Source organism: Aedes aegypti, chromosome 3 (genome assembly GCF_002204515.2).
Source record: "Aedes aegypti strain LVP_AGWG chromosome 3, AaegL5.0 Primary Assembly, whole genome shotgun sequence".
Lineage (NCBI taxonomy): Eukaryota > Metazoa > Arthropoda > Insecta > Diptera > Culicidae > Aedes > Aedes aegypti.
The window spans coordinates 41,911,542-41,935,495 of NC_035109.1; the positions used below are offsets into that span (position 1 = coordinate 41,911,542).

General features: G+C 37.4%; 1 protein-coding gene and 3 long non-coding RNA genes across 5 annotated transcripts in view; 1 reads left to right on the forward strand and 3 right to left on the reverse strand.

Annotated features, from left to right (window-relative positions):
- LOC110678020 (latrophilin-like protein LAT-2) overlaps positions 1-23,954 on the reverse strand; it is a 378,663-nt gene that overhangs the window by 128,715 nt on the left and 225,994 nt on the right. For both annotated transcript variants that reach the window (XM_021850387.1, XM_021850388.1), the window contains exon 4: positions 5,325-5,430. In XM_021850387.1, coding sequence (XP_021706079.1) covers positions 5,325-5,430 — 106 coding nt within the window. The remainder of the gene's footprint in view (positions 1-5,324; positions 5,431-23,954) is intronic.
- On the reverse strand, positions 17,475-18,086 carry LOC110678022. The gene is made up of 3 exons (XR_002501390.1): positions 17,767-18,086; positions 17,646-17,712; positions 17,475-17,588 (listed from the first exon to the last, which is right to left on the reverse strand). It is a non-coding gene; the product is annotated as an uncharacterized LOC110678022 (long non-coding RNA).
- On the reverse strand, positions 20,458-21,179 carry LOC110678021. The gene is made up of 3 exons (XR_002501389.1): positions 20,857-21,179; positions 20,736-20,802; positions 20,458-20,678 (listed from the first exon to the last, which is right to left on the reverse strand). It is a non-coding gene; the product is annotated as an uncharacterized LOC110678021 (long non-coding RNA).
- LOC110678023 lies at positions 22,957-23,384 on the forward strand. The gene is made up of 3 exons (XR_002501391.1): positions 22,957-23,108; positions 23,163-23,229; positions 23,287-23,384. It is a non-coding gene; the product is annotated as an uncharacterized LOC110678023 (long non-coding RNA).

Below are 23,954 nucleotides of genomic sequence, written 5' to 3' on the forward strand. Positions count from 1 at the left end.
GTCAAATGTACAAATTGAAATTGAAACTGCCAAAAGAAACCACGTGCTCCGGTGGGGATCGAACCCACGACTTCCGATTCGCAAGATGGGCGCTTCAACCTACAAGCTGCGGAGCCCCTTGAGAGACCCGACGCTCGAACTGAACTCGATTACCCCAAAGCACATGGGATCATCATTTCGTCGTGTACATGTAGCGAATAGGGAGTTGTGGGTTCAATCCCCACCGGAGCACGTGTTTTTTTTTGGCAGTTTCAACTCCAATTTATTCATTTGACATGTGTTTCGTCGTGTACATGTAAACTTCGAAACGTTAAAACCTTATAACAGCAAGTTTCCTTAGGCGGGAATGGCCTACATGATCATTAATTAACTGCGCAAGTAGCCAGGATCGTTCCCAAGCAGCACACATTGTTACAAGTAAGTAACAGCAACGACTACTTAACATATTCAATAGTTACAATAGGAAACATAGTAAAATGGAAACATACTGCTATGTAACCGAAAAAGCGCAAAAAGTCGAGCCTTATGTAACTTGCTGGTCGTTACATAAGAAGTTTACTGGCGACGGTTATGCAATTTGTTGATTACGCATGGGTTTTCCTGCGACAAAATAATAGGAACGGCGTTGAACTTATTGTTTCATTCTGACAGTTTTGAAACCGAACAACCATTTTAGAATTGAATGTCAACAAATATTATGCCTATTATCTTGGAACGCGTAATTATTCACAAGTAGGGTAAAAGCACCGTGTTAAACTTTTTCGTAGTCCGACTGGAACGCGGCTCGACTGAAATTATATTTCATCTTAGTTGTTATTTATAATTCGTAACATCATTACTTACAATTTAGTTTTCCTATGGTTGAGCGTATTGAACCTCAAACTGGTATGATGCGATTGATATTTTCGACCTGATACAATATTTGTGTCTCCATAAATTCACAGTTCTTGTTAACAATTTTAGTTATATTGATACTTACAGTCAAATATTTAGGACCATTCACTAGAGAGACTACAAAAGCTGATTTTATTTCAAGGAATGCCTGAACCTATACGAAGCAATTGATGCATCAGCGATATGATAAGGAGTAGCGTTAAGTATATATTTTTTGATTATACCTGCTCGAATTCACACTATTGATTTCGATAATCGATAATATAAACTAAGAATTCAATTTAGTGCAATTCACGGTTATTTAAGAGAGTAGTTTAAGAAATTGTGCGTACAAATCGTCCACGCTATAGCTAACTAATGATAATTCTCTATTGTTCTTTCTGCGATCGTTGCGGTGACGTGGGTAGCGATCGTAGTAGTAGTAGTAGTATTTTGAACGACTGCAAATCCAAAAAAAGGGCGTATTCGTTAATCGCGTCAACACACCGGTTTTGGCCAGCCTAAGAGAAAATGTCAATAAAAATTAACTGAGAAGCCGTATTTATACTACATATATGTCAAATGCAAGCTTTCAATTCATATTATGTGTGTAAAATATTAAAACTGAGCTAAAACCATTTTCTCGCTTTGAAAATCCCGTTTGTCAATATAGGCCAATGGAACCAGTTTCGGCCAGAGATTTATCTTCGGTTCCTAAATTGGCCAATCGCATTGATTTCTCATGAATGTGGTCAAATTAGGAGTGCCCTGGCCAAATTAGGTGTATGAGAGTTAAAATGATAAGGAAAATGATTTTTTTCTTATGTTTTGAATCAATTTTGACGAGTAAATGAATTATGCTCCATCATGTGAATCTGACCTACTGAACGCTGATTGGCTATGTAAAACGGTGTATAATCCACTATGGCTAAAACTGGCGTATGGCCAAAACCGGTGCTTCTACCCTACATATTAAATTTAACATGCAGATTTAAATTTATGGTGAAATCAATCATTTTACTTGCTGAAAATTGACGCGCTCATGAAATATCTTATAATTTTAAATTGAATAATACATGATATGTGGATTGCTTAGATAATATGCCATTGTAAATGCCATATAAAATGGAAATTAACAGTGTTACTAAAATCAGTAGTGTTTCTCATTTGTATTTCATTGTTTGTGATTCCAAAATCACGTTTTTTCATATCCCGCTGTTGGATTTTCTTGATTGCCTATCATAAACCGCCATTAAATTTCATCTGGCTGCATATGCACTTCCGAATAACTGTTTGAAGATAGCCAATCTAAAATGATGACAACTATTAAAAAGTTGCAGCCTTTCGCATATTGTGAATCCAACAATTTTAATTCACCACTGGAAAAATATCTATGAAAACAATAACTGGTCATAAACTAGTCAAGTTCTTATATCAAAATTCACGATACGTATGAACATTTTTGGTCTGTAGTGTTGAGTTACTCGTTTGTTACACACCAGTTACCCAGAAATATTATGTTATTTTGAAACTGATGTGTAACTATACTGAAACTACCATTAAATTACACTGCTGTCAATAGGGGAAGGGGTGTTAAAATGAACACCTTAAGGATATCGTCTTGCTTCCAATAGTAAAATGATGCATTTGCGATAAATCAATGAATAATGTGCAAAAATCCTCAAGCCAATTGACTGGAACCTTACAAAGGTATGAAAATTAAATGCTCCATCCAAGAACATGCTTTTGTGACGTGCTCAAATAGCTCGAAAGAAGGCAAAATCAAGCGTGTGCTAGAAAAAGGGCGCCAGTCCAATGATCGATTTCTCTTCATCGATCCTCTCTTCTGTGCATAAAGATGACAAGAAGCGGTTTTGTTAGCAATTTTTCAAATAGTTGGCCACTCATCTTTGACAGCCTAGTTATCATAGAACTTGAATACGGTCTCAAATCTCTTAGCGTAAAGCACAAACTGGGACCATTTTTGTAATCTAAGTCAGAAATTTCCATATAACGTTTAACGCCTAGAGGTATGCAATGCCCTACAAATGTTCGTTATTCATTCAATTTTGTTCGAATCATACTCCATTATCAAAGTTACCCCAAAACAGAAAACCGACTTTCGGTTATATGAAAAATTATATATCCATTCAAAATAAATCTTTTGCCAATTTATCGACTGTAATCGATAGCTAGGATGCCAGTACTTGTTTTAAAAATATAATTGTAAATCTTTGAAACAGCATGCAAAAATATTCAAGTTTTCTTCGAAAAAACTATCAAAGTTACCCCGTTTTACGGTACGTAATAAATGGACGCTGCCTTAGAAGCAAGACGGTTAGCGGTGCAGTAAACGTACGCACTCGATCATGCTTACATATCGTCCCCTTAATGCTACAACTAGATAACTCGAAAATCAAAATTTTGAGATGTGCAACTTTGAAAGTATGACCATTTAACAAGGTGATGGTTAATCGCAGAGATTATGATTGAAAAATGATCTTTAACTTGTGTATTTTGAATCACACGCTTAAGACCTGTGGATATTTTGCAGATCTAATTAAGAAAAATGTTTTGACATATTGAAGTCAAAAATTTCAAATTTCGAGTTATCTAGTTGTAGCATCAAGGGGACGATATATAATGCAGGCGTTTGTGATTGTTTGTGATGTTATTGTTAAATAATGCTGATGCGAAAAATGTACATTTGTAAGGTTCCAATTTGTGCGTTACTTCAGCGTGGCATTACATTTGGTAGAGTTTGCATGCAACAGCGGTTTTGGTGTTATAAAATAGGGGGTGGGGGTTTAGCCCCCACGAGTTGATTAAAGTTTAGCTCCTTCGATAAGGACAAATTTAACACATTTTTTGCACGTAATACAAACTATGACAGTGCACAAATGGACTTATAATAAATTTTAACAACGAAAACAACAACTGATCTGCTGTCGACTAAAAGCTCGACTGCATCGAGCTTAACAAAATACAATCATTTACGGGATTGACTAGAGGACCCAAACATTTTAACGTTTGTTGATGACGGATCCTGCCCTCGTAAACAAAACCTCGTTATCCCGTGGGGCTCAAAAATTGACGTTCCCCACAAAAGTAGTTAAGAGAGCATTACAAATGTAATCCAATGTTCTGTGATATGTCTACTCGCGAAATTTTCTCCAATTTATTGATTCGTTTATTTATTATATTTAGTTCTATCGCACAATATCAAAAATGTGTATTAACGCAGCGACACGAATTAAGACTAAGATTGATGAGTTTTCACATATTTTTATCGTCATAAAAATAATTGAAATTTGTTTTTCATGTGTAAAAAGGTCGGTGGTTATTTCACCACCCTGTTCATTTTTTCACCTCTTCTCCTTTGACACATTGTTGCCAAACATACAACTTCATGTTGTTACACACAAATGACTTAGCAATCTATATATAACCTGGTTTGTCATGTGTTTCTTTGCAACCACAAATTTAATTTCAATGTAACTTATTCATTTTGACAGCTCTAGGCTAAGTTACATGCGAGGCAAAATGCAACACCTATGTAATGTAAACAAAACGTAAGTTACAATGTAATTGCCTAGTAACCAAAATTGAAAATCGTCAACAAGACATGCTACAAATTATCTTAAATGCAACTGCAATGTAATTTGTATTATTTTTCTAATATATTGCATTTGTTACCAGTGCTACGTGGGTTTCTTCGTGCCGATTTTTTTCGCATCCCGGGAATACTCGTTCCGCGAGAAAAATCCATTATTTGGTAGCTTGAGATCCAGTCGGTAATCGTTGTTTCATGCTTCCTGTACAGTTTAGATAATATAGCCTTAGAAAGCCCCAGAACACGGTTTACCGTCACGAGACGGTTAGAAACGATTTGTAGAATATCTGGATTTCAGGAATTATACAATTATGTTCAAATATTTATTCTGATTCACAACACAACGTGAAAATTTACAAGTTTGAATGCAATTTATCCAACTGCTCTAAATAATTTTGAAACGTCATAGCTTGTGAACCATACGCCTGTTGATGTTAGTGAATGCGTGAATTGTATCTAGGAAATGAAAAATTTCATTAGAATCAAAAAAATCGTGCACGAGAATTCGCCACGACAATCGAAAGGTTAAGAAAGAAATTCTTAGATAAATTTCTTGTCCAATTTCTGTAACAATCTCTGTCGAAACTCATATAACAATATTATCGAATTATTTTTTTGTCGGCGCACAGATCTTCTTCCACCATGGGAAACACCGGCTTGGAACGATACGATTATACATCAAAATAGCCCCTCGCAGATTTGTCGTTACGCTTCCGGGGGAAGGACTAAATCGTGCGGGAGATTCTGGGGTCTGGATCAAATTTCAGGCTAAGGTAAGGCCAGGACCGAGAAGGGGAAGAGTGGTTTAATATTGAATTTCCGCCAATGGATAACTTACCTGAACGCCACCCACACCGATCACGAACAGCAGCTGGCTCATGAAGAGTGACGCGAGCAAGCTGAGGAGGGCCGTGCCTGCCAACGACTTCAGGTCGGAAAACAAGCTGAAAAACAAACGGAAAACGGAAGATGGAAAGGGCGAATTAGATACGGTTACCGCTGAGCAGATTGGTGCCTGTTCAATAAATATGGCTGTTTGGATTGGAAGTAATCGTGTTCGAGCGCAAACAGTTGGGTTTCGATGAGACGACGAGATGCGGTGCAAAGATTCTCAATGTGATGCCGTTCCATGCTGGGATTGTAAGGTGGTCGACATTCGATTGGCCGGACTCATTTTTTCTAAAAGAGTCAAACAGTGAAAGAGAATGATCCTTGAATATTTTTAATTGATTTGCTATTTTTTTTTTCAAGAATCTCTCCATGATATTCATCACAATTCTCTAGACATTCCTTGAAGCACTTTATGAAGTCATCCTAGACTGGCCCAGCTCAGTATGGGAGAAAAATAAAGTTGTATAATTCCACGGGGCATCCCCCAGGATTATTCCTTAGGGTTAGAGGAAGACTTCCTGAAAATTTCAGCTCATTTGGTCGTTCCATGAACTAGCGCAATTGAATTGAAGTTAATATGGGAAATAGAACATCATCTCCTGTTCGGGTCAGGAAAATTGTTGATCGCGTTCAATTGAACTCAGAATGTCAAAAACACTACTTGATACCATAGTGAACAATATTGTAGAAGGTTGTATGATGATTAAAATTGAGAAAGTTGGTGTTTTAGCTAACTGAAGTAGATTTGCAATACTACTTAGTATTTCTGCAACATTGCTGGGTGGTAGCCACTAAGCGAATCATAGCCACCTATGACGTTGGGCGAGCTGCGGTACAAGGTGCATGCATATAAGTGATTGTACGCGAGTGCTGATCTTAGCCTCACTTTCAACAACTGAAAGGTTAATGAAAATGAGCTTAAATCCACATTACAACCTTCTGCAACTATGTTCATTAGGGTTTCAACTAGTGAATTTGTCATTCTGGGCTCAATTGAACGCGAACAACTAGTATACGGAACGAACCAGTAACATAGGGTCAATTTTCAATATATTTGAAACGTATATTCCATACAAACTTCGAATTGAATGCGCCAGCTGGGGGAGCAACCAAATGAGTTGAAATTTTCAGAGAGCATTTTTCTTGCCCTAAGGCACATATCTAGAGGGTGCCCCGTCGAGTTTTACAACTTTTTTGTTTAAGGGCCAGTCTAAAAATTTTAGGAGAAATTCTTGGAGAAACCACAGAAGGATCCTTAGAATATTTTGTAGAGGAATTTTGCAGGAAGAATTTGTTCAGGAATCCATGAAAGGATTTGAGGATTATTGCGGAACAAACTCCTTGAGAAATCCTCGTGAGAATCTTTCAAAAAATCTCAGACGTTTCAGAAGAAACATTTGAAGAAAACTCTCTAAAAAATTCTTAAGTATCTTATGAAAAACTTTGAAGAATCACTGAACAAACATGCGGAAGAAATCCTTATGTATGCCTGTATATAAATTATCGCTTATGAAATTTAAAAAAAACATTTCCCAGGAAATCTCTGCTAGAACTTGTTAAGGAAATACTGATGGAATTTCTGGACAAAATCCACAAGAATTTACGGAACAATTCCTGTTGATATTTTTAGCGGCATTCCTGAAGGAAAGTTTGATCCAGAAGGTGGTATTACAGAAAAAAAATCTCTGGTCAATTTCCTGAAGGAATGTATAGAGAAAATGGTGGAGGAATCTCAGGAGGAATTTCTAGAAGATCTAATGACACATTGTACCATGTAGATGTGTTTTCCTTGAAACAAAGTTTATGAATCCCTGGTTCAATTCAATTGCAGATATCATTGACAGCCATCAGTTCGGAATAAGCCTTACTTCATCAGGCCCAGATGCTGCGTTCTATGATACTCAAACCTTCCGGCATAAGCCTTTCACGATATACGACCCTGGTCGCACTGCAACGTGATTCCATGGATCACGTTGTTCGATTTATAATGCGCTCCATTATACCGACCCGTAAATGAAAAGCGATAAATTTTCCTCCGACAATCCGTATGGTAAACGAGCGCTAGCAGAAGCTGCATTCCGGCTGAATGCAATCATCAACTTTTCCAATAATGCTGCCGAGGCGAGGTTGGCAACTTGCTTTTCTCGGAATAATTTATCGCATTATAGCTTGCATGTTGGGAAAGGATGGCACCGATACTGGAAACGTCCAACGCTGTTTTGAATATTTATTGCCGTTGTGCAGATCTATATTTGTTGGTGGAAACCAAACTTTAACCACCAGTAAATTGAAGCTGACTGAAATTAACAGTTGAAGCAATGTTTCAACCTAAGTTTAGAGGAGCAGGAATTGTTCTAAACTAGGAAGCCAGTTTTTCAACGCCGTCCAAATGCACGGCGATGCAAAATTTTCAATAATCTTGGCAACTTACTTTACTGAAGATCAGAATGAAAGTCTAAATTTTGAGTCAACTCCAAAAATCAAGGTCAGACTTGAGCTTTAGTTTGATTAGCCGCCCGTGGTTGGTACTCTAGTAACGCTAGATCTGCTGCACTTACACAAGGACCAACCATATGACTGCTTGGGACTAACAGGCACCTTCACTGTATAAGTGCTGGTGACCTTATATTTTTAGGCAACAATGGCGCCTGCCACATCAGAATGCAGACCAATGAGAGGAATGGGGATAAATTGATGATGCATTAAACTGGCTCCCACAGTAGACTGTATATACCCCTGCATCTACATCAGTTTATGCGGGAAGGTCTACGGGTGGTAATATAATGGTAGCGAGGCTTGCTGTTTGGTTAGCAGACTGCATATGTATCAGGCGTAAAGAAAGGCGTGCTATAATGATGGAAGAATGGAAGCGTAAGGAAACAGTTTTTTGTCCGTCTCTGGTTCTGAACAGAACCAATGTGCAACTTTGGTTTGATCCTTGCAACTTGTGTTAAACCGCAAACGCACTCCGTCTCTGTACCAGTTTATCAAACCGAACGCGGTACATGAGTAGTTCGGTTCAAACTTAGCTTCAAATAATGTTGTGCCATTATGACAGATAGACAGGGAACGGTTGAAATCCACGCGGATAAATGTCTACGAACATATATGGAGTTTCTTGGTTTAAATAGCAAGACCCTTGAGGCTTGAATATTTTTTTTGATTTGAGCAGTTCAACTAAGATCAATATTTTAGGTATCGTTTAGCGGTAACTTTATGAGAAAAACAAGGATTTTACTATATCATTCAACAAGATACGATAAGTAGAAATTGATAAGCGTGAATATCAACTGTTTTCTACCTGTCCGTTTGTACCATCGTTTTGAAACTCGGATGCAACCAAAGATTTAGCGTTAGCGTTAGCGTAGTTACGGTATACTTCGTAGATTGAATACTAGCAACATTCATGTCATGTGCAATGTCATGTGATAATCTCATTCAAACTGCTTTCAGGAACAAGACTGGGGAGTAAACCTCGGCCCATTCGTGAACAATGTTACCAAATGCATGAATATTGAAATTCCTGGCCACGTCCATCTTTACCGTAACTTGGGATAAGGTAAGAAAATGGTGATGTAGCACTTACTTAACCCCTCTACCGGCAGCTTCATTTTTAACCACAAGATAAATATTAAAATCGTTATAACTTTTTTGTTTTTCAATATTTTTGCACCATTTTTTCACAAGTTCATAAACAACTCTTCTAGTTTAGGAATCCGTGTCGATATTAATCATTGGTGATCTGGTTTTAAAAATATTCCAATGTTCCTTGGGGGACCGACTTTTTCCATTTAAAATATCTTGGGCGGCCATTTTGTTTAGATCAATTTATCAAAAAAATAAAATGTGGGCTATATAATGCCAGGTAATAAGCAGCTCAAAATCATACAAATCAATTAAGAATTCTTGGCAATATCTGAAAATTACGATATGATGTTGTTTGAAGTTTTCAAGATCTTTATTTGGCCAGCGTGGTTCCAGAAACCTAAATGCTCTTTACTTAAAGACGGCTGCACCAAATTGCTTCATTTTTTCAAAACATACTCTCAATAATGTATTGTTTTGAAGAGTGAATATCCGAATACGATTAAAATTCTGTAGCCTAAGAAAATAACGGGTGGTTCTGGCTACGGATCGGTCCCCCAAGGAATATCTTAAAAACCAGATGACCAATGAACAATATTGACACAGATCCTAAAACTAGAAGAGTTTTTTGAGAACTTGTGAAAAAATTGTGCAAAAATATTGAAAAACAAAAAAGTTATAATGATTTGATTTTGAATTTTGCGGTAAAAAAATGAAGCTGCTGGTAGAGGGGTTAATGAGAGGCCACCGACTCAGCGACACCCTCATAAGTGCTACGGAAGTGGAGGTTGGGAGAGGTTGGGAGAGGTCAGGATTCGCCTGAAGAGCTAGCGCTAGACACAGAGAATGTGTGATTAAGTTTTAATATTTTAATCATTTGAATGCCGGCAATCAAAGAAGGAAAATATCTTTTATTTACAGTTTTGTTGATTACATTTTGATCGGTTGTAATTTTCCCTCCAGGGTCATCCGATTGGTCCAAATTAAATGAAAACAAGTTGCATTTATCGAATTAAAAAAAAAACACAAAAGATGCACGAAAAAAACATCAGAGCGAGTTTCACAACGTACAACCGACCGAGACGCGTTAATCGAACAAATCGAAGGAAACGATCTAAATAAACGAGAAAAAATGTTGAACTACAATACAAAGTTTGCTACGTAACTACCGACGGACACTCAAGCATACACGAAATCCGATGAAACCGTAAAAATGATTAAAGCTAAAAAACTCTTCGTAATTCAAATGCAACGTTATTCCCTTTGTACAGGAACAGATGCACCTGAAAATTCCTAGAAAGTACGCCGTGTACAGAGTGTCCGCAAATTATCCGAACAGCAAAATATTGGCTGGAAGATCTCGGATTGAAAACAATGAAAAATCAATGTCCATGTACCTTTTATAATACACGTCTATGTTAACACAAAATACAACTTCAAATAATTTCGAAATTATTCCTTGTTACTGAGACAAGCAAATTTAAATGTTTCGGAGACGTTTTTCCTGAGCACCGCTAGTCACACGGGAAATCAAAAATCTAAAAGAGATGATTCCAAATGTCCTATTATTATTTGAAGTTTCCTGCAGTTTAGTGGCTTCAAGTTAGACTGGAAATAGAAAATTATACGGTTCAAATCCAGTGAATTCTACGGACATTTAATTTTTCCAATTAAAAACAGCTCTTTTTAAGACACCTCAATACATTTGGTTTGCTTTTGCCAATATTTGAAATCGGAAATGTGTCAAACTTACTTCTTAAGAATATAATAAGCCAATGTTTAAAACAATGCAATAATATTGAATTTATAATGCTTGATTGTATAGAGCCATGTCTTCAAAATTTAAACGGATAATTTACGGACACCCTATAGAAATTGAAACTCCAGCCAAAAACTAGCACTATAGCACCGAGAACTAGCACATCATAAAGCACTCTTTTAGAGGCAGTCGCCCTTACTAAAGTTAGGGTAAATTTTGCACATAAAATGAAAAAGACACTTGCTTTATTTTCTCTTCTTTCAATTTCAATAATTGCACTTCAACTACAAACTAAAAATAACTATCCTGGTGGCGTAGTACCGATCGAACCACCAGCGGAATCGTTGAAAAAAAATTATCACAAAGAACACGACAAAAAACCGTGACGTGAGCTCAAAACTTTTTCAACTCGGATGCAACCGAAGATTTGCACCAAAATTTGAACCGTGATTGCAATCTATGTACGAATGGACCAGTTTTTGAACCGGCGTTTGAACCGATGTTCACTTTACACATGTTTGGGTTTAGGTTCAGGTTCGCGCGTTTCGGTTTACACACGAGAACAGAGTATAAAGAGAGTACGAAACCGCCTGAAACAACGTGTTCGGTGTTCGTATGAGAAGACTGGTTCTGGAAAATGCTATGAACTGTGATAGATCAACTGTAATATATTAAAAGTGGGAGATAGAAGAAAGTGAAAGATACAACTGCAAAGTACGAGAAAAGGAACGATCCTTGAATTGAACCCATAACCTTCTGCTTATGAAGAAAAGAAGCGGTAGCCATAAGACCACCAGTCAATGTTTACGAAAAGAAACGGGTTGAATGGGACTTCTTTTGGAAAGCGATGGAGAAATGCGAATACCGGAAATAGTTTAATATTCCTAAAGTAGTGTGGCTTTCTGGGGCCCAGATAGCCGTAGCGGTAAACGCGCAGCTATTCAGCATGACCATGCTGAGGGTCGTGGGTTCGAATCCCGCTGGTCAAGGATCTTTTCGTAGAGGAAATTTTCTCGATTCCCAGGGCATAGAGTATCTTCGTACCTGTCACACGATATACACATGCAAAATGGTCAATCGGCAAAGAAAGCTCTCAGTTAATAACTGTGGAAGTGCTCATAAGAACACTAATCTGAGAAGCAGGCTTTGTCCCAGTTGGAACGTAATGCCAGAGGATTTTTTCAGGAATGAATTTATAGAATCCTGTAAGAGTGCTTCCAGGACTTCCTAAATATTCTCTTATAGGAAATCCACCACATATAATTTCCCTAAACGCTGTTTTTAAACCAGGATTGTCACGCAAAAGCTTACCCAAGCATGGTTGTATTTTCAACTTATTCGGAGGTATGGAGGTTTGGGACCACTGAATCTTTAACAGATTACTTCATAAATTCATAGAAATGTTCCTTTAATTATGGACCGACCAAATTCTTCTATTTCATTCCATGACGTAATTATCGAACAGTATTTCATAGGTCCTAAGAAAATTCTTCGAAAATTATGGCAAAGATTTATAACAGAAGGTTTTCACAGTTTTCTTAAGGTATGCCAAATATGTTCTGCTGGATTTTATCTCAAAATTCGTCAGGGACTATTTAAAAATTTTCTTAATGCGTTTCTCAAGGAAATTGTCTTTGAATCTTTGGAATCCTGTCAGCAATTTTTTAGGAAATCAACATTTTTTCCACAAATATCTACAAATATTGCGAATAAGAGTATTTCAGAGTATCCATCATAGTTTTCTCTGGAAATTCCTTTGAAGATTCCAGATTAGTCTTGCCTATGATTCACTTCATTTCATTCCAAGAAGAAATCATTCAGAAATGATGATTTCATTCTGAATTTCACAACTGTTTTCCTGCAGAAGTTTTCCAGCGATTCCTCCAATGAATTTTTGAAAATAACATCTAGGAGTTTTTCTAGAATTTTTTTAAATGCCTAAAGGGCTTCATTTCATGACACATTTTTGAAAAAATATTTCCCAGATTCTTCTAGTAATCAAAAATTAAAAATCTCAAAAAAATTAAGCAAAGATAGATATCATGGAGATTTTCCAAAAGATTTCAAACATTTATTTCGATATTTTTCTAAAAAAATCTCAGACGTTTCTTCAGGAAGTTGTCCACGAATTTCGCTAGGAATCCTCCCAGCAATTTTGCTAATAAATCAACCATTTTTTCCACAAATAAGTCTGAAAATTCAGAAGCAATTTCTTCAAAAACAAACTGAGGATTTTTTCGGCATACTCTGAATCTCCCAACCTCTTTGAACCGCGGACCAAATCTCAGTATCAAAATTTGGTGTCTGAGCAGACTTTTTGAGGTCCACAATAAATCTTGTTTAATAAATTCAAACATCTTGCCTTGAATATTATGAAAATGAGTTTTTATAAAAACACCATTCAGAATTCTACAGCTTCCAGCCAATCCCTGAAATAATGGCAAGGATTCTAAAAAAAACAAGATTTTTCGAGAAATCGACCTAATATTTCAAATAATCCTAATAAGGAGTTTGCTTGAAATCCTCCCAAAACCTTCCTGAAATCAATGCTCCGGATTTTGTGAGAGCCCAGTGAGATATTTTTTTGACCAATTTTACCTACAATTCATGTTAAAGTTAGATGGAAATTCAGTTTATTTTTCTATCAAGAAATGAAAAATAGGCTTGCTCCTAACAATTTTCAAAACTTCAACTTCAATCAAAATTTTAAGTTAAAGTTCAGTTTGAAAATAAATCATAATTTAGAAATTTCTCACTCAGTGGAAACTTTTTTGGCATTCCCTGAACTATTGTTTTCTTTACACCTCAGAAAATTCTATGGATCTCTTTTATCTTTATGTCATAGATTTCTCTAATAATGCCTTCGAAAATTCCAAATAAGGCTCTTTATAAGGGGATCTCTCGACAAAAAAAATGAACAAATCTTTATAATAATGAGTGCTTTAATACGACGCCAAACTATCTCTCATCTTTAGTTTTCTTGGAATGCCTCAAGCCATTTTTACATATACCTTTTTATAGATATCTCCACTGAGTGCTTCAAGGAGGCCCGACGAATAGTGTGTGTTTTATCCCTCTTGCTCTGAGCTTTTTTTTTTCCAAGCAGTGCTTCGAGAAGGCCTGAGGAATAGTGTGTTTTTATGTGGATCCCGCCAAATACACCAGAGCTTCGTCCGATCGAAAAGTTTTGGGCGAAAATGAAGAAGAAGTTGAATAAAAGCGGAAAAACATTCAAAACCGATGAAGCTTTGAAGAAAAACTGGGAGGAATTGTGTAAGAAAGATGGGCACAGCCTCGCCCAAGATCTCATGATACTACCCCAAATTCACTATGTAAATTATGCCAAAACATATCTAATATATAGTAAATCCTTGAAAATTTTGAATTCCAGTTTAAAATGAATTTTCGGTGATCATTTTTGCATGTCTCATTTTTTCCGAGTCCAGTCTTTAGTATTGGCCTAATCTGAAGGGGATACAGAAAAAAACATTAAACATATTTCTGCATGTATTCTTTGAAAAAGTCTCATACGAGTTTGGCAGGAAAATCAGTTATTAATAAAGTTCTGGAGGAGTTTCAGGAAGAATTGTTGAAAAGAGTTAAAGTTTTTTCTTGAGAATATTCTAGTTCTAGATAAAACTGTGTACGACAAAAATCTTGGAAGATTGCAAATGCATTTTAGAAATCCCTCAATGGATTCCTACAAAATATTTGAAGAAGTACAACTGGACGAGATTTTATTTGAAACATACACATACACCTTCCAAATACAGTCAACTCTCTCTTACTCGATATTCTGTATCTCGATATTTCCCCTGACTCGATGGAATGCGCGGTCCCTCCAAAATAGCATACTTTGATCCCTCTGTAAGTCGATACCTCTCTAATTCGATGTTGCCTAACTCATTGCGATAAGTTTAAGTTTCCCATGGAAATTTACCTCTCTAACTCAAGATTTAAAAAAAAATATTAGTTTAAATATCCTCCAAATGTTGATAAATTCCATAAAGTTGATGAAATGATTATGCTTATGGTAAAACTATGAGTGTTATCCTGTTTCAGGTTGACAACATTTTAAATTTTTGTTGACTCTTCAAAAAATGTGAAGTTGGTGAATGAGCTGAAATTTTACTACTTTTCACGTTAAAATAATTATTTTAACTGTTTTTTTTTTGTAAAAGTAGTGAAAATTTCAAAATTTTAATATACATATCTGTGTTCGTATCTCGATACCTCCCTAACTCGATGATCCCTTCAATATCGAGTTAGGGAGAGATGACTGTATCTTCCAGTGGAAGACATGTCTTCCAACCTGGCATCCCTGATCCAAAATGAACATTCCAAACTAAGCCGCTTTCTGCACTATTTCAACGCTTGCCGGTTAAGCTTGCATGCTCCCTCTCTCATTGGCAAACCAAGCTATTGAATCACCGAACGATAAATGAACGATGTTAGTCTGAATCCGAATCTGACCGGGGCAACTTGCTACGTGGCATTTTTCAGTGGGAAAAGGTGCTCGGTGGAAATTTCGCCTGCAAATGCTTAAATATTCATAATAAATTTTGCCACCTTTCAGCAATCGTTCCATTCTGGGCTTTCCGGTGTGCTACTGAGTATGAAAGCATTGGTCATGGTGGACCGTTTTCAGAGCTTTGGCAGAGAGCAAATCCGTTTAAATGGAATATTTCCAGGTGATGCAATAAAGAGCTCGATAGATTTTGTATCGTTTCATAATGGGATTGGGTTCTATTGAGCGGATTTTTGATTCGGTTTCGATGGTTTGGAATAATATAAGGCGATAAATTATTGACACATGCTTTCGTTACTATTGCCAGCATAACGGAATTGGGTTACGCAACTTTATATCATGTTGAATAATGCATGGTAGCGATAGGAAATTTTTTCTCAAATTTAATATTATGAATGGGAAAAGTATTCTCAGACGTTATGGAAACAATATACAATAAGGCAATCCATGAGACAGCTGCGATCAGCTGGTTTTCTGTTTACCATGAACTTTTGACGTTTCGCGATCGGAGTGACCGTTCGATTTCATAGGAAAATGTGAAGCTCCGATAACACTAGCATGCCTTGTTTACCCTTCCGTTTCAGTTGCATGCACACTTTTAGCTGTCAGTCCTATCACGGAAAGTCCTCATGGATAGCCTTATTACCTATAGCTCGCTTTCAATCCATTTGGATGAACAAAACAATTGGAAGGCTTTGCACTAGGTCTAGCTTTTCTCCACCAAAGAACATAGTCTGCTTATCATTCATAGCAGATTTAAAATAAGCTTTGATACCTATACTGTTTGGATGCTAATGTTTCAAGCACGTAGAGCGGTTCAAAATTCAAAAATGTTTGAAAATCCATATTTTACCATCTTTACCATAAAAATAGTGTTCTGTGAAATTTTCTGCTTCTTCTGTGCTGATTTAGAGGTAGCCCAAAGAAAATGTAGACAATGTTTATATGGAAATTAATATGGAGAAATTTTGAAAAATGTTTCAAACATATAAGTGCTGTAATAAGAGTTTAAATTTATAATCTAATAGTGAAAACCTTAATAAAAGATGTTTCTGAAGAAACAAATCCATTTTGATCTAATTTTGTTTGGGATTTTTGCAGAAGTTTGCAAGGCTATAATCTCATATTGATCTAAATAATAGCTTACAAATTCAATAGCTTCTCCCATCCGTCGGATTGAATTGCTCTTTTCAGCTACTTTCTATATTATGGTTTGAAAAATGACTTTTCACCATAAGATGATATGTTTGTATACATATTCCAGTACAAACGTGTTTGGAATATTTTTCAAAATTTCTCCATAGTAATTTCCATACAAACCTACCTCGTCTTTGGGTCACCTTTAAACCACCACCTAGAGAGCTGAAAATTTCACAGAACATGGTTTTTATGGTAAGGATGGTGAAAAAATATGATAGATTGGATTTCCATTTTATTTTCAATTTGAACCACTCTAGTGCTGATTTTCTTTCTTACTGGATTTTGATTCTTACTTTGGACGCTTCCTCACTTTTGCCTTATATGTATTCCGGACACTTTGATTCAAATTCCAGACAGCTCATGAAAATTATAATCGGGTTTATTCTACGACTGGCGTGTGGTGACAATTGTCGGTCTCGTATAGCGAGGTGACAATTCTCGACTCGAGTGAAGTGACTCTCCATTTGATTTACACGGCGAGTCACTTCACTAGAGTCGAGAATTGTCACCTCGCTATACGAGACCGACAATTGTCACTTCACGCCAGTCGTAGAATAAACCCAAACTAGAAATGCCAAATCATTAATCTAAACTGCCCAACTGCTAAAAGACGTCTAAGGCAGTTGAGCACTCTAAACTTTAAAAGATAACTTTGAAAAATGTTTTTGAAACGAGCCTCGACAGTTTTAAGAACGATAAATATTAAACCTTTCGTGTGGAATGTGTTCCATACAAAGTAGAGTGTCTGAAATTTTAATCAAATTCTTATGAGCACTTCCACAGTTATTAACTGAGAGCTTTCTTTGCCAAAGTTGCCATTTTCGCATTCGTATATCGTGTGGCAGGTACGATGATACTCTATGCCCAGGGAAGTCAAGAAAATGTCCATTACGAGAAGATCCTGGACCGATCGGGAATCGAACCTAGACACCTTCAGCATGGCTTTGCTTTGTAACCGCGGACTCTAACCACTCGGCTATGGAAGGCCCTATTCAATTATCAATATTTCACTGATAGATCGACTGTAAGGTTGATTTTGGAAAAATTTTCTGGCTTTTCAGTCTTTTTTAACAATTTAAAACAACTGTATGGTTTCTTTCTCCAACGTTTCGGTCCTTATTGGACCTTTATCAAGGACTCTGAAATGGTTTATTTGTTTAAGTAGTTGCAGTGTTACAAATATTTATAAACTATACCGAAGTTTTATGTTGTTTTTCGTCTATATGTTTGTTTGAACAATTAATCGTCATTGATGTTATTGGGCTATAAGAAACAACTATTAATAATTGTTTTATCCTTAAATATAGCCTTACTCACTGTTCACGGTTCTATTACTACCCGGAAACAATTTTATCTTTAAAGAATCGGAATTCGGTGTACCGTTCTACGCACTGGCGCAATTTTTCAAAATGACGGTTACTGTTCAGTTTGTCCTATTAGTGTTACGTTTACTGCTATCTTGGTGTGAGTTTGTGTGTGTTTTTTTTTTGGGCTACAGTGTTGATATACAATTTGCTCTATTTTTCTCTCTGCGTTCTCTGTTTTGTATGTTTTTGACTGTGTGTAGAAGAGCAGCGTATGTAACATTTAAATTGTCTGTGTCTGTTCGTTTGTTTACAGTGTGTTTCGTATTTTTGATGTGGCAACTTTCCAGTATTGGTAAACTGGATGGTCGGTTCGCTCTGTCGATGATTTTCGTTTCATCTAATTTAAATGTGTGATCCATTGCTGCTGCATGATTAACCAGTGCTGTTTTTTCCCGTAGTTCTATAATAGCCCTGTCTGCATTTGTGTAGCCTGCTTCTCGTAGTGATAGTAGTCGTCTCATGTTAGATCGGTGTCCAGAGATTCTCTGTTTTAATTTGGTAGTGGTCATACCGATATAGCAGGCTGCACAATTGTTGCACTGGATTTTGTAAACAACGTTCGATTGTTGTTCTGCTGCTGTCCTGTCTTTAACCAAAGGTAGCAGTGCGCCAACCGTTTTAGTAGTTTTGGTGGCGACTTGGATGTTTGGGTATTCCTGTTTTAGTGTTTTTGTTATTTGGTTTGAGAGGCCATCAATATTGGTGAGCGAACGAAACAGTTTTTCACTCTCGTCCTCTGTGTTTTCGTTCGCATCCATAGCTGTACCCGATGGTGGTTTCTGTTTGGCTCTGTTTATTACTCGACTGATCAATGATTTGGGATAATCATTGATCAGGAGTTGCCGTTTTATCGTCGATTTTATTTCGTTTTGAGTACGATTAGTGGAGAAGGTGTAAACTCTTTTCGCAAAGTTAAGTGCGATATTCATTTTCTGGTGCAACGGATGTAGGGATCTATAGTTCAGGATTCTGCCAGATGAGATGGGTTTTGTGTACCACTCTGTTGCGATAGTCTGGTCAGGTTTCTTGACTATTTCCATGTCTAGAAAAGGTAGGCGGTTGTTTTGTTCCTCCTCTACTGTGAACTGGATGCTTGGCTCTTGGTGGTTGAAAATATTCTTTACCATCTCTACTTTGTCCCGTGGCAGAACCAGAAATAAATCGTCTACATACTTTTTGACGATCCGGATTTCAAATGGAACTGCAGTAATCGCTCGGTCTAGTATGTCCTCCATAACTAGGTCAGCAATTATCGGAGACAGCGGATTCCCCATAGCAGTTCCAAATTTTTGCTTGTAAAACCTCCCGTTGAAGGAGAAATAGCTGCATTCGATGCAAAAAGTGGTTGCTTCTAGAAAAAGATCGAGGCATATATTGGTGTGTTTGCCTATTTCATTCCAGTTGGTTATTATGCTTCTCCGCACTAGCGATATCGGAATGCACGTGAATAGAGACACTACGTCGAATGACACCATGACGTGGTCTTGCGGTATTGTAACTGTGTTCACGTATTGACAAAAGGTGAATGAGTTCCGAATATTGAATTTGCTATGGAACGATTTTTGTAATATCGCCCCAATATATTTCGAGAACTCGTACGACGGTGACGTCATACAAGGGACAACAGGTCGTAGTGGTAACCCAGGTTTGTGAGTTTTTGGTTGTCCGTAGATTTTTGGGCACACCGCTTTGTATGTGCGTAGTCTCATTGCCGTTGTTTTATCCAGTAGACCCAGATTTTCGAGTCGGCGGACAATTTCGTTGTTTTTCGTTTGGAAACCAGACGTTGGATCGTGTTGTACTGTTTCGTATGTAGCTGTGTCAGACAGCAGTTGTTCCATTCGAGTGTTATAGTCCTGTTTCATCATCACGACCGTTTTGTTGCCCTTGTCAGCCTTCAAAACGTACAATTCTGGGTGCTGTTTAAGAAACGTTCTTGTTTCGGTCTCTGCTTGTTTTAGAAACCGCTCGTTGGATGATGTTTTATTGGAGTGTCGTTGTCGGTGAATGAAGTTTTGGATATGGTTCGCTATATGGCAGCGCGTTCGTTGTTGTACCTCGGTGTTGTTATTCGTTTGAATAACTGCCTCTACATCTGTTAGTAGATGATAAAACGGGATTTCTGCTATATTAGAAAACGGAAGGGCAAACTTTGGTCCGAGGCTTAATAGCAGTTCGACTTTTTCTGGTAGTTTGACCTGTGTTGCGTTGTGCAATGCTTTTGCATTCAGAGATGGTGTTTTGGTGGAACAATTTTCGATTGCATTTCCGACAAGACGTTGGAACTTATCGTTGGTCCGTTTTCTGTTTTTATCTAGCTGTCGTTGGTAGTAGTTGGCCTGCGAAGTGAGGAACGAAGTGCTGGTGTTTGTTGGGACACGATCGTTGATCGTCTCTCTCAGTTGTTGCTGTTGATTTTGGAGCTGGCCAATCCGGTAGAATGTGTGTTGGATCTCCAAGCTAAGCACCTTTTTCTTAAAACTTGATATGCCCCTCTCCAGCCTGTTTAAGAAAGGGCTTCCTTCTTCCAGCAGTTGGAACACGCATTTGAAAGAATTCTGGATGTGCGACGGGAAGATTCCATTTCGCCGGCAGCGAATTAAGAACTCTTTACGTACCACCATATTCGACAGCTTGTGATTGTTGTCCGCATACTGTTTGAAGCGCGCTTGTGTCTCTTGTCCGAATTCGTCGTTGATTGTATTGTAAAACCCCGCCATGGTTGATGTTTTACTGATAGATCGACTGTAAGGTTGATTTTGGAAAAATTTTCTGGCTTTTCAGTCTTTTTTAACAATTTAAAACAACTGTATGGTTTCTTTCTCCAACGTTTCGGTCCTTATTGGACCTTTATCAAGGACTCTGAAATGGTTTATTTGTTTAAGTAGTTGCAGTGTTACAAATATTTATAAACTATACCGAAGTTTTATGTTGTTTTTCGTCTATATGTTTGTTTGAACAATTAATCGTCATTGATGTTATTGGGCTATAAGAAACAACTATTAATAATTGTTTTATCCTTAAATATAGCCTTACTCACTGTTCACGGTTCTATTACTACCCGGAAACAATTTTATCTTTAAAGAATCGGAATTCGGTGTACCGTTCTACGCACTGGCGCAATTTTTCAAAATGACGGTTACTGTTCAGTTTGTCCTATTAGTGTTACGTTTACTGCTATCTTGGTGTGAGTTTGTGTGTGTTTTTTTTTTTTTGGGCTACAGTGTTGATATACAATTTGCTCTATTTTTCTCTCTGCGTTCTCTGTTTTGTATGTTTTTGACTGTGTGTAGAAGAGCAGCGTATGTAACATTTAAATTGTCTGTGTCTGTTCGTTTGTTTACAGTGTGTTTCGTATTTTTGATGTGGCAACTTTCCAGTATTGGTAAACTGGATGGTCGGTTCGCTCTGTCGATGATTTTCGTTTCATCCAATTTAAATGTGTGATCCATTGCTGCTGCATGATTAACCAGTGCTGTTTTTTCCCGTAGTTCTATAATAGCCCTGTCTGCATTTGTGTAGCCTGCTTCTCGTAGTGATAGTAGTCGTCTCATGTTAGATCGGTGTCCAGAGATTCTCTGTTTTAATTTGGTAGTGGTCATACCGATATAGCAGGCTGCACAATTGTTGCACTGGATTTTGTAAACAACGTTCGATTGTTGTTCTGCTGCTGTCCTGTCTTTAACCAAAGGTAGCAGTGCGCCAACCGTTTTAGTAGTTTTGGTGGCGACTTGGATGTTTGGGTATTCCTGTTTTAGTGTTTTTGTTATTTGGTTTGAGAGGCCATCAATATTGGTGAGCGAACGAAACAGTTTTTCACTCTCGTCCTCTGTGTTTTCGTTCGCATCCATAGCTGTACCCGATGGTGGTTTCTGTTTGGCTCTGTTTATTACTCGACTGATCAATGATTTGGGATAATCATTGATCAGGAGTTGCCGTTTTATCGTCGATTTTATTTCGTTTTGAGTACGATTAGTGGAGAAGGTGTAAACTCTTTTCGCAAAGTTAAGTGCGATATTCATTTTCTGGTGCAACGGATGTAGGGATCTATAGTTCAGGATTCTGCCAGATGAGATGGGTTTTGTGTACCACTCTGTTGCGATAGTCTGGTCAGGTTTCTTGACTATTTCCATGTCTAGAAAAGGTAGGCGGTTGTTTTGTTCCTCCTCTACTGTGAACTGGATGCTTGGCTCTTGGTGGTTGAAAATATTCTTTACCATCTCTACTTTGTCCCGTGGCAGAACCAGAAATAAATCGTCTACATACTTTTTGACGATCCGGATTTCAAATGGAACATCCGTTGCACCAGAAAATGAATATCGCACTTAACTTTGCGAAAAGAGTTTACACCTTCTCCACTAATCGTACTCAAAACGAAATAAAATCGACGATAAAACGGCAACTCCTGATCAATGATTATCCCAAATCATTGATCAGTCGAGTAATAAACAGAGCCAAACAGAAACCACCATCGGGTACAGCTATGGATGCGAACGAAAACACAGAGGACGAGAGTGAAAAACTGTTTCGTTCGCTCACCAATATTGATGGCCTCTCAAACCAAATAACAAAAACACTAAAACAGGAATACCCAAACATCCAAGTCGCCACCAAAACTACTAAAACGGTTGGCGCACTGCTACCTTTGGTTAAAGACAGGACAGCAGCAGAACAACAATCGAACGTTGTTTACAAAATCCAGTGCAACAATTGTGCAGCCTGCTATATCGGTATGACCACTACCAAATTAAAACAGAGAATCTCTGGACACCGATCTAACATGAGACGACTACTATCACTACGAGAAGCAGGCTACACAAATGCAGACAGGGCTATTATAGAACTACGGGAAAAAACAGCACTGGTTAATCATGCAGCAGCAATGGATCACACATTTAAATTGGATGAAACGAAAATCATCGACAGAGCGAACCGACCATCCAGTTTACCAATACTGGAAAGTTGCCACATCAAAAATACGAAACACACTGTAAACAAACGAACAGACACAGACAATTTAAATGTTACATACGCTGCTCTTCTACACACAGTCAAAAACATACAAAACAGAGAACGCAGAGAGAAAAATAGAGCAAATTGTATATCAACACTGTAGCCCAAAAAAAAAAACACACACAAACTCACACCAAGATAGCAGTAAACGTAACACTAATAGGACAAACTGAACAGTAACCGTCATTTTGAAAAATTGCGCCAGTGCGTAGAACGGTACACCGAATTCCGATTCTTTAAAGATAAAATTGTTTCCGGGTAGTAATAGAACCGTGAACAGTGAGTAAGGCTATATTTAAGGATAAAACAATTATTAATAGTTGTTTCTTATAGCCCAATAACATCAATGACGATTAATTGTTCAAACAAACATATAGACGAAAAACAACATAAAACTTCGGTATAGTTTATAAATATTTGTAACACTGCAACTACTTAAACAAATAAACCATTTCAGAGTCCTTGATAAAGGTCCAATAAGGACCGAAACGTTGGAGAAAGAAACCATACAGTTGTTTTAAATTGTTAAAAAAGACTGAAAAGCCAGAAAATTTTTCCAAATATCAATATTTCTTAAAAATATGATAGATAATGCGGAAACGGTCTTCTGAAAGACTTTTTTGGCCTTATTTAGCATCAGCGTCAATCATTGCAAAACAGGGAAAATGGCACGTTCTGAATCATCAATGTTTAATACGACAAGAATAAGCTCATCATAATAAACGGATAAAATCTTTCTCAATTGTCGTATCGTGATACGAAGAGGGTTCTCATTCCCTATCAGTCTTATTGACGAAAAAGTTGTGGTCGATAAAGTCACGATCTGCACTAATCGCCTTTCAAATACTCTCAAGCGCATAACCCGGGTGCATTATCTAGTGCTTCTTGCCAGCTCTACAAACATTTACACCCATCCAGCCGCACCACTTCTGATCGTTACATTCGCAATAACGAAGTGTTTGCTCACCGCACATTCTCCTCCACCTCCTTCAACTTTCTTCCAATAGAGAGATGAAAATGAAACGAAGTGCAACCACCAACTTCTTCTATTCTTGTGCTCAACATTAGACGAAGGCGGATCTCCTTTGAGATGTGGCAGTTTGTAATGGAATTCATTACACTCAC